The sequence below is a fragment of the Schistocerca gregaria genome, chromosome X, assembly GCF_023897955.1.
Source record: "Schistocerca gregaria isolate iqSchGreg1 chromosome X, iqSchGreg1.2, whole genome shotgun sequence".
NCBI lineage: Eukaryota > Metazoa > Arthropoda > Insecta > Orthoptera > Acrididae > Schistocerca > Schistocerca gregaria.
In genome coordinates this window covers 728,912,504-728,924,295 of record NC_064931.1, presented here as the reverse complement: position 1 = coordinate 728,924,295, position 11,792 = coordinate 728,912,504, and the positions used below count along the sequence as shown (strand labels likewise).

At 38.5% G+C, this 11,792-nt stretch overlaps 1 protein-coding gene across 2 annotated transcripts in view; it reads left to right on the top strand.

Moving 5' to 3' along the window:
* Positions 1 to 4,906: 4,906 nt before the first annotated feature.
* LOC126299072 (probable cysteine--tRNA ligase, mitochondrial) overlaps positions 4,907 to 11,792 on the top strand; it is a 100,545-nt gene continuing 93,659 nt past the window's right edge. Inside the window, exon 1 of one of the 2 annotated variants that reach the window (XM_049990741.1) lies at positions 4,907 to 5,402. In XM_049990741.1, coding sequence (XP_049846698.1) covers positions 5,170 to 5,402 — 233 coding nt within the window. In that variant the 5' untranslated portion in view covers positions 4,907 to 5,169. The remainder of the gene's footprint in view (positions 5,403 to 11,792) is intronic. The other variant, XM_049990742.1, reaches the window with a different exon arrangement.

Genomic DNA, 11,792 nt, shown 5'->3' with positions numbered 1-11,792 from the left:
CAAAAGTTGTCCTCTACAAGCCCTACTGCCACTTAAAAATAAATGGGATTTCACAATTCACTTGTGTTAATTGTATCTTATGACAAAGCAATGGATAGTAAAAGTTATAGAAAAATTTGATAATAAAACCTCCAATGATATAAATGGTGTTCAAATTAAATTTTAAAGTTAATGACAAATTAAATGGTCAAACGACTTTGCCACCTAGTCGATTCACTTCTGTCGATAAGCAGTTTGTAAATAGATGGGAAGTATCCAGTTTAGCACTATACATAAAAGGAGATCCAGTGTGCTCTGACATCTATAGACCAGTTTGTCTTTTATCCATTTTCTCAAAAGCTCTTGCAAAAATAATATAAATTAGATTCATGTCATATTTTGAAAGAAATTGATCATAAATGGTAGAGAGTTTGGATTACCGGAAAGAAAATCAATAGTTTCAGCTGCATATGAATGTATAAATATCATTTCAGTGGGATTAGATCAAGGCCGAAATCCTTTTGGTATATTTTGTGATTTGTCAAAACTTTTGACCTAGTTAACTGTGATTTTTAATAAGAACACTTGATCACTATGGAATTAGAAGACCAGCTCTTAGTATCATTGAATCGCACCCACAAATTAAAATAAAAGCAGAAAAGTACAGCTAAAACAAAAGAAATACCTCTCAGAATTTTAACAAATAAGTCACATTGTACCACAGGGTATTATATTTGGATCCCTGCTGTTCCTGATGTATATAATAAACTATTTGCCTGTTAATCATGAAAAGCTGTGATTTTTCTTGCAGATGATGCCACAGCATAACTACAGACAATAATTTACAGGATATCACAATGAAAAGCAAAACGATACTAGAGTCTACCACACAGTTTATTGGATCAAGAGGCTAACTACAAATAATGAGGAATCTGAAGTAATACTCTTCAGGAACAATAAGAGAAGAGGAGTAGAGGAATCATCCCAATTACAAGCATAGGATATATATGTATTGAGAACAGAAAAATGTTAAGACTCGTCACAGGTAGCTACTTATTTGTGCTCATTCTGTTGAAAAATTCCACATCGTAATGTTGATCACGAATTTGATCAATGGAACAAGTAAGTAAATAATGAACTTTGGTAAGACCACATTTTTACAATCACTAGCGAATTAGGTTGAGTGTTATTTGTTCTCCAAAATATTAACTAAGTAGCAGCAGATGACACTATGCAAATATTGTATTTCGCATATATTATGCTATCATGACCTAGGGTCCCCCTCCCCATTAACCATGGACCTTGCCATCGGTGGGGAGGCTTACGTGCCTCAGCGATACAGATGGCCGTATCGTAGGTGCAACCACAACGGAGGGGTATCTGTTGAGAGGCCAGACAAAGGTGTGATTCCTGAAGAGGAGCAGCAGCCTTTTCAGTAGTTGCAGGGGCAACAGTCTGGATGATTGACTGATCTGGCCTTGTAACACTAACCAATATGGCCTTGCTGTGCTGGTACTGCAAATGGCTGAAAGCAAGGGGAAACTACAGCTGTAATTTTTCCCGAGGGCATGCAGCTTTACTGTATGGTTAAATGACGATAGCGTCCTGTTGAATAAAATATTCCGGAGGTAAAATAGTCCCCCATTCAGATCTCCGGGCGAGGAATACTCGAGAGAACTTCGTTATCAGGAGAAAGAAAACTAGCGTTCTACGGATCGGTTCATGGAATGTCAGATCCCTTAATCGGGCAGGTAGGTTAGAAAATTTAAAAAGGGAAATGGATAGGTTAAAGATAGATATAGTGGGAAATAGTGAAGTTCGGTGGCAGGAGGAGCAAGACTTTTCATCAGGTGAATACAGGGTTATAAGTACAAAATCAAATAGGGGTAATGCAAAATCAAATAGGGGTAATAATGAACAAAAAAATTAGAAGTGCAGGTAAGATACTACAAACAGCATTGTGAACGCATTATTGTGACCAAGATAGACATGAATCCCATACCTACTACAGTAGTATAAGTGTATATGCCAACTAGCTCTGCAGATGATGAAGAAATTGACGTAATGTATGATGAGATAAACGAAATTATTCAGGTAGTGAAAGGAGACGACAATTTAATAGTTTGGGTGACTGGAATTTGAGAGTAGGAAAAGGGAGAGAAGGAAACATAGTAGGTGAATATGGATTGGGGGACAGAAATAAAAGAGGAAGCCACCTGGTAGAATTTTGCACAGAGCATAACTTAACCATAGCTAACACTTGGTTCGAGAATCATAAAAGAAGGTTGTATACATGGAAGAATCCTGGAGACACTAGAAGGTATCAGATAGATTATATAATGGTAAGACAGCGATTTAGGAACCAGGTTTTAAATTATAAGATATTTCCAGGGGCAGATGTGGACTCTGACCACAATCTATTGGTTATGAACTGTAGATTAAAACTGAAGAAACAGCAAAAAGGCGGAAATTTAAGGAGATGGGACCTGGATAAACTGAAAGAACCAGAGGTTGTAGAGAGTTTCAGGGAGAGCATAAGGGAACAATTGACAGGAATGGAGGGAAGAAATAAATAAGAAGAAGAATGGGTAGCTTTGAGGGTTGAAATAGTGAAGGCAGCAGAGGATCAAGTAGGTAAAAAGACGAGAGCTAGTAGAAATCCTTGGGTAACAGAAGATATATTGAATTTAATTGATGAAAGGAGAAAATATAAAAATGCAGTAAATGAAGCAGGCAAAAAGGAATACAAACGACTCAAAAATGAGATCGACAGGAAGTGCAAAACGTCTAAGCAGGGATGGCTAGAGGACAAACGTAAGGATGTAGAGGCTTATCTCACTAGAGGTAAGATAGATACTGCCTACAGGAAAATTAAAGAGACCTTTGGAGAAAAGAGAACCACTTGTATGAATATCAAGAGCTCAGATGGAAATCCAGTTCTAAGCAAAGAAGGGAAAGCAGAAAGGTGGAAGGAGTATACAGAGGGTCTATACAAGGGCGATATACTTGAAGACAATGTTATGGAAATGGAAGAGGATGTAGATGAAGACGAAATGGGAGATACGACACTGTGTGAAGAGTTTGGCAGAGCACTGAAAGACCTGAGTCGAAACAAGGCCCTGGGAGTAGACAACATTCCATTAGAATTACTGTCGGCCGCGGGAGAGCCAGTCCTGACAAAACTCTACTATCTGTTGAACAAGATGTATGAGACAGGCGAAATACCCTCAGACTTCAAGAAGAATATAATAATTCCACTGCCAAAGAAAGCAGGTGTTGAAAGATGTGAAAATTACCGAACTATCAGTTTAATAAGTCACAGCTGCAAAAACCTAACGCGAATTCTTTGCAGACGAATGGAAACACTGGTAGAAGCCAACCTCGGGGAATGTCAGATTGGATTCCGTAGAAATGTTGGAGCATGTGAGGCAATACTGACCTTACGAGTTGTCTTAGAAGAAAGATAAGTAAAGACAAACCAACGTTTCTAGCATTTGTAGACTTAGAGAAAGCTTTTGACAATGTTGACTGGAATACTCTCTTTCAAATTCTAAAAGTGGCATGGGTAAAATACAGGGAGCGAAAGGCTATTTACAATTTGTACAGCAAGAGTTGAGGGGCATGAAAGGGAGTGGTTGGGAAGGGAGTGAGACAGGGTTGTAGCCTCTCCCTGATGTTATTCAATCTGTATATTGAGCAAGCAGTAAAGGAAACAAAAGAACAATTTGGAGTAGGTATTAAAATCCACGGAGAAGAAATAAAAACTTTGAGGTTCGCCGATGACATTGTAATTCTGTCAGAGACAGCAAAGGACTTGGAAGAGCAGTTGAACGGAATGGACAGTGTCTTGAAAGGAGGATATAAGATGAACATCAACAAAAGCAAAACGAGGACAATGGAATGTAGTTGAATTACGTCTGGTGATGCTAAGGTAATTAGATTAGGAAATGAGACAAATTAAAGTAGTAAAGAAGTTTTGCTACTTTGGGAGCAAAATAGCTGATGATGTTCGAAGTAGAGAAGATATAAAATGTAGACTGGCAATGGCAAGGAAAGCGTTTCTGGAGAAGAAAAATTTGTTAACGTCGAGTATAGATTTAAGTGTCAGGAAGTCGTTTCTGAAAGTATTTGTACGGAGAGTAGCCATGTATGGAAGTGAAGCATGGACGATAAATAGCTTGGAGAAGAAGAGAATAGAAGCTTTCGAAATGTGGGGTTACAGAAGAATGATGAAGATTAGATGGGTAGATCACATAACTAACGAGTAGGCATTGATTAGAATTGGGGAGAAGAGGAGTTTGTGGCACAATTTGACAAGAATAAGGTACCGGTTGGTAGGTCATGTTCTGAGGCACCAAGGGATCACAAATTTAGCATTGGAGGGCAGAGTGGAGGTTATAAATCGTAGAGGGAGCCCAAGAGATGAATACACTAAGCAGATTCAGAAGGATGCAACAAAATGACCTAGGGAATAGAAATTTGGTGTCAGCTATGTGATATATTGTAGAGGTTTCACCAAACTAGTCTTTAGCTTTATTACCAGACAGTAATGATCAGAGGGGTCAATATCTCTTATAAATACTTTGCAATGTGAATACAGAAGTTTATATCTCGCAAAAATCATTAACAGAAATTTTATAGACTAATAAAATAACTATATGCAATGTCTAAGAATTATTTGTGGATACTTTCAAAAGAAGAAAATAAATGTTTAATACTTTTCGAAGCTTTGTATACACAAAATATACATTTGTATGATAAATAGCTAAAAAGTCACGATCCTTGCAATAATAAAATTCCTATCTCCACTTACAATAAAATTTTGGCCGAACAGCTACAGCAAATAGTATGTGTTTGGTTTTGTACCAACCAAAGATCTCGTTGTTAGCAATGAAGATTTAAATAACAACCTTGGAAAGGTACTTTGGTGACTATAATCTTTGCTAACTGTTGTTGACAAACATTTGCGATGCCGGGAGGCGTTGTTAAGAGGCGTTGAATACAGTGTATCTGTATCATGTTCTGAAAACAATACAATAACGTTTGACAAAGTTTGTTATGTTCATTTACTGTACGAACGTAATGATGACGAAAAGTGGGACAACAAGTGAACACATTATATAGTGGAATGTAGTATTCATTGGTGTGAAGGAAGTTTAATTTTGTTGACTTACTGAGGTATAGGCCACCATGAAAAAGAAAAGCCTTATTAAAATTTATGGAGTGCTTCGACAGCTGCGTAGCTTTTCGCTGAGTGCGACATCTACGAAATGGATTGAACCATCCGGATTTCGTACCCCCATCAATGTGTATAACTCTTTAACAAAGTGCAAGGTTCCTTTTATAACTAGAAACAAGAATTTCGTGTACTGGTATTCGTGTGGACCAACAGTATACGATTCTGCGCATATTGGACATGCAAGGTATTTAAGCGTGTTACGCTGATAGTAACAGAGAAGTAGAGGTAGTCACTGATCATTTTTTTAATGTACAACACATTATTTCTTTTGCCTTAGAGCCCTGGAGTATTACTTGTCAGGTATCTCCTGACGTATTTTAGTAGCAAGTCAGCATTATGTGTATCGTGACAAGGTCCATAATCCTTTAATCACAGCTTTGTACGTTGAGCGTTGTTAGTGACAGATCCCCAAGACAAGAACATTTTCCTGACTACCATAACAGATTCATTCTCTATTCTACCTCAAACTGGTTGGAGATTGGTGCCTCATAGAGGTTTTCTCGCTGCAACTGAACGATCCACGTACAAGTCATAGACATATGTCGTACATGATTTTGTTTCTATCACTATTTGGTTTTGAGTGAAAAGTGAAATGAATTTCTCTAGCTGATGCCACTTGTGAACAAAACAGATGAATACTGTGTTCATTATGTGATGTACATTGAGATAGTTTCATTGCGAAGACAAATTAAAAAAAAACAACTAATGAAGACAAGAGAGACGTGATCATTCTCTTCATGAAACTGTTGTTGTTTGTATATATGCAACAGTGTTACTACACACAACCACTCATGAATTGTTGTGGCCATCTGTGTAGATAAATTCTCATCAGTCACCAACACTCAACTGACAGTATGGGTCATCAAGCTTTATGTTATTAGTTTGAAACTACACTTAATTACATATTTATGAATGATTAGTCATTAAATAGAAGTTAACATATCAACACAAAATCGTATAGATTGTTTCAACTTGTGCCGTGAATTATAGGACAACAACTGATTGCACAATGCAATAGTTATATTTAGCATCAGCATAGTATTTGCCATAGATCTTGCTGCAATGCATAAGCTGTACAAATCATTGCGTACATGTAGCCCTACTTGTGGAACAAAATAATGATCTTTACTTATAGTGACTTCATCCTGTGTAACCATTTAAATGAGTTAATGCTTCATGTGATTGTCATGTCGAAAATGGGATGAATAGTAGGAAACAAGAACAAAGATATACAAAATATTAATTATGTAATAATGAAAACTGTAATTACCAGCTCTAGGTGCTTGGGTTGGGTTGTTTTGGGGAGGGCGACCAGACAGCGAGGTCATCGGATTAGGGAAGGATGGGGAAGGAAGTCGGCCAAGCCCTTTGAAAGGAACCATCCCGACATTTGCCTGGAGCGATTTAGGGAAATCACGGAAAACCTAAATCAGGATGGCCAGACGCAGGATTGAACTGTAGTCCTCCCGAATGCGAGTCCAGTGTTTAACCACTGTGCCACCTCGCTCGGTGCAGCTCTAGGTACTATTTCTTCTCCATTGTAGTTTCGAATTTTGAACAAGGCAGTTTCATTTGCTCTTAGCAGTACCCAAGTAACTTCACCCTCCTGTGGGTCTTATAAATAACCTGACGCATTAAAATATTATTAGAGAGGGAAACTGGAACAGGTAGCCAGATTTATATGTATAGTGAACTAGATAGAGAGGCAGCAGTGACATGTCTAAATCAGGAGCTTGTAATGTTTACCATTGAACAGTAGCATGGAGAAGAACTGTGGCTCCAGTTTAAAAGTACAATTAACCATCCATTTTATACAGCCGAAAGTTACATTCTGGGCCCTCCTTATATTTTTCACAGTATATGTAAACTATATCGACGTATTATGCATCAAAATGCCCATCGAAGGTGTATGCATCAGCTAATACAGGTTTTATGAATTTACTTTGCAGTTTTAGTTTTATGATTGAAAGTGCATTAAATGTGAACCAAACATAAACATCCAGGAGTGTTATCCCAATTTAATTCTCACATCACTGCAAAGATAAGTGAAATAGATATTAGTCTCAGGGACACCGAGAAACAGCTGAAATTATTAAAACTAAACAAACTGCTAGGGCCTGGTGGACTCTGTATCACTTTCTATATAGAATTTGTGGCAGAATTAGTCCTTATTAAATAAAAAATTTAAAAAAAAACTGTAGATCCCTCGGACAAAAAATTATGCCCAGTGGCTGGAAGAAAGCACAGGTCATGTTTCTCCAGAGGTTCCCTGCTAATGACTGTTCAAACTCAACAGTCATACACCCCATTGGTATGCAGTGCACTATGAGATTGAGGTTGTTATAACCCTCAAATGGGGCCACCAATTTTTGTAACAGGAGGGGGCATGCTGTGGGCTTTGTGCACATGTAAAGAATAGTTGTCTCCATGTTACCAAGGTAAACATGAATTAGCAAAGTCAGTTTAATCTTAATTTAATTAAGCAACAATAAAATGAAGCTACACTATATAAATTAAGTCAGTGTTTAATTACTAAATGCTGTGTACAAGTCTTACCGCACAGTAACAACATGCTCGAAGTGTTAAGGCAGCCAACCCCTTAATAGGTTGCTAATTATCTCATACTACCACCTCATTCTGTGATGGTGGCAGTAGCTGAGAGTCTCGGTCATTTTCTTGCACAAATCGTATATTTTTTCTCATGTGGCATGTAGTTTATTTTATATTACTGCTGACAACTTGGATGACTCACAGCACAACTTAGCGCTGGTTTAGCTGAAGCAATAATGAAGGAACCCATACCATGGGCTTGCGCTTGTAAAGCGACAGTACAAGACAACATTATTTATGGTTGATGCACTTTATATAAATGTGCCTGCTTGAGTTTTAGTAGAAGTTTGTACCATCCTTGCAATCTGGGTATTTAAGGCAAGACCACCTAATTCCCTGTGGCACACAATGTTCCACCATTGCCTTTCCACATGGTAGTCACTGAGGAATCGCCAGCCTTACCATTATAGAAGACTGGCAGTACTTAGCAAATCCCAGCTCAGGTTTTTCAGACCCTGCCAGGGAAGACTAAGCACCTGGGGGTGTTCACCATTTAGCAAGGGTCTCTTCTTAACAGGAGATTTGTGTCTTCTGGATATGAGCGAGCATATGCACTTTACCACTGCTACAGAGTTGTTTTCTGCCATCGGTCTTTCACTTTGCTCACCTGCTTTCCTATTCTGTGGAAAGTTAATCATGATCTACATTCCAGTGACCAATTCCTGATATGGATACAGCTGCCAGAAAGAGTAGTTCTCTAAAGATGGCTGCCATGAGTGATCCTCAGCAAAACAAACAGAAAGCATGATCGACCACACAACTGGAGCATCAATTCCTAAGTCCTCAGGACAACTAAGAAGACAGTCTGTTCCATGGTGGGGTGCAGTATGTTGCTCTGCAATCATGACCCTGCTTAGGTTTAAGTTCAAACCGTCTGTTGTATACCTCAGAGTTTTTCAAGTCGCGAGAGCAGAATGTTGCTGTGTTATAAAAGAGAGCAAACAATGATCATGGCAGAGATGCCTGAGCTCCCTAAACATTTCCACTAAGTGATTGATTTTGTGGGAAACTGTCAGAAGGAATTTGGTCAGAGATGCAAGGTGCGCACAATTACTCTTTTATGAAGATTGGTACCTTCCAGAACAGCAAAGGAGATATTGCCCAGAATAAAGTGGATCATTTTGCTCACATAAGTGCACCGTCAGACAGGACCCAGCTTTCCATCAGTGTTGAGTAATTGCTGAGAGGGGAAGCAATGCCTTCAGTTCCATCAATGTTGGAGGTTACAAGTGCACTTTCTCAATTTGGAAGCAGGAGTTGGCTCTGTCAGTGTCACATGATACATCACCAGGTCATGACAGTATTCATTCTACATCTACATACAAACTCCGCAAGCCACCATATCGTGCATGATGGAGGGTGCCCTGTAACACTACTAGTCATTTGGTTTCCTGTTCCACTGACAAATAGACTATGGAAAAAGCCTGCCTGTATAGCTCCTTATGGGCTGTTATCTCTATAATCTTTTCTTCATTGTCGTTACGCATAATGTATGTAGGCAACAGTAGAGTTGTTCTGCAGTCAGCCTCAAATGCTGGTCCTCTAAATTTTCTCAATAGTGCTCCTTGAAATAAATTTCAGCTTCCCTCGAGGGACTCTTTTTTGAGTTCCTGAAGTGTGTCTGTATTACTTGCATGTTGTTCAAACATAACTGGTAACAAATCTACCATGCCACCACTGAATTGCTTTGATGACTTCCTTTAATCTGACCTGGAGCAGATCCAAAACACTTGAACAGTATTCAACACTTGGTCACACAAGTGTCCTATTGCAGTCTCCTTTGCAGATGAACCACACTTTCCTAAAATTCTCCGAGTAAACTAAAGTCCAGCATTTTCCTTCCCTACTGTAATCCTTACATGCTCATTCCATTTCATATTGCTTTGAAACATTACACCTAGATATTTATTCAGTGTGATGTGTCAAGCATATCATTATTAATGATGTATTTGAACATTATTAGTTTGTTTTTTCTACTCATCTGCATTAACTCACATTTTTCTACATTTAGGGCTGGCTGCCATTCATCATGCCAACCATAAATTTTATCTAAGCCATCTTGTATCCTCTTACAGTCACTCAAAGATGACACCTTCCCATACACTACAGCATCAAGAGCAACAGCCACAGACTGTTGCATACCCAGTCCACCAGATCATTTACATATAAAAAGAATAACAACAGTTCTATCACACTTCCCTGGGGCAACCCTAAGGTTAGCCTTATCTCCGATGCACACTCACTGTTGATGACAACATACTCTGTTTTGTTACTTAAGAAGTCTTCAAGCCACTCACATACATGGGAACCTATTCTGCATGCTTGTACCTTCGCTAACAGTTGACAGTGTATCACTGTGTCAGATGCATTACAGAAATCAGGGAATGTGGAGGACAGAAGCCATTCACTCTCAAGGAAATTTATTGTATTCAAACTGAGAATATGTTCAAGGATTCTGCAGCAAACAGATTTTAAAAATATTGGTCCATAAAATCAGTAAGTGGGTCTAAGGCTTCTATTCAGTCACTCATTGACAAATCTGGTGTGGCAGTAGACGATATCAGAAGTAAAGCTGAAGTTTTAAATTTCACCTTTAAGAAATCGTTCTCGCAGGAGAATCGTACAATTGTGCTGTCGTTAGACCATCACACAGAGTCCCAAGTGGATGAAAAATCAATAAGCATCCTTAGTATAGACCAACAACTGAAAGAGCTGAAAACAAATAAGTTACCAGGTCCTAATGGAATTCCAATTACAGCATGATGCAGCACCCCAATAGCAATGTGAAAGGAATCCTCCTTGATTTTTTAAACTTTTTTTTGAAACCGAAAAATTTGCTAACTCATGAAAAGAATCTGTTATAATCCCCCTCCTCAAACCTGTAAATAGATTCATGAGTAGTATCAAAGTGTTTCTCTCAGCAGCTGTGCGGCGAAAAACTCAGAGCACATGATCAACCTCTGCCGTGTATGGATATTAGAATTCAGACAGCTATTTAGTCATATTCATTATGGGTTCAGGAGATATCATTCTACCTTGATAACTGGACTATGCTGGAAGTGGTAGCTTTGCTGCGCAGGTGCCATCTAATTTTTGACATAGAGAAGCCCTACAATATTACTTAAATGCATAATATCCTTTAACAACTTTATGTATCGGTCTTTTAGGGGTGTATTACAGTCCTGCTACGGTCCTTTCTTTTGCAACATTATTTTAAGTATATAGTTGGTAATATTCTATCAGATTGTTTTATACAAGAGAATGGTGTCCCACATGGCAGCATTTTAATGTGACACTTTTTTTTTTTAATAGCAGCTAATGGTACTGCATCCATATTAAAGACCCTGTGCAGTGCACAGTGTTCATGGATGGTTTTTCAATTTTATGCTCTTTTTTCCAGCCTCCCAGTGACCTTACTGTAGTTGCAACTAATTCTTAAGAGGTTACAGAAGTAGACAGGCAATAGTAATTTACTAGTTTGGCCATACAAACCACAGTCGGCCTTTAGCATCACCAGTCAGCCTCTTCCATCTTTCTCAGTCCAAGCTCATATTTTCTCTGCTCCTATCAGCCCTCTCCAGCAGTAGTCTTTCCCTCAGTCTGCTGCCTCTGATGTCTTCTTCCACCAGCTGCCTGGTGATCTGGCCTTCTCAATGCATTATGTGCCCGTACGACTTAGTCTCCTCTCGCTAATCACAGAAATTTGTACAACTCTTGCAATTCACAGTTTTTCCTTTTTCTCCAGTGAACTCCACCCTTCACTATTCCAAGACTATGTCTCAGAACAGCATCCTCAAATGTCAGTAGTTTTCTCTTTGTCTTTGTCTGTGGACAATACTAGTTTTAAATTTTCTACTGAAAAATCTGTGTGTGTTCTTTTTAACCATTCCATAAGTGTTTTTAATCTTCCAGAAATTGAAATGAGGGGCATGATTTTTAAATTTTAATTTGTTGAGTTTTTTGG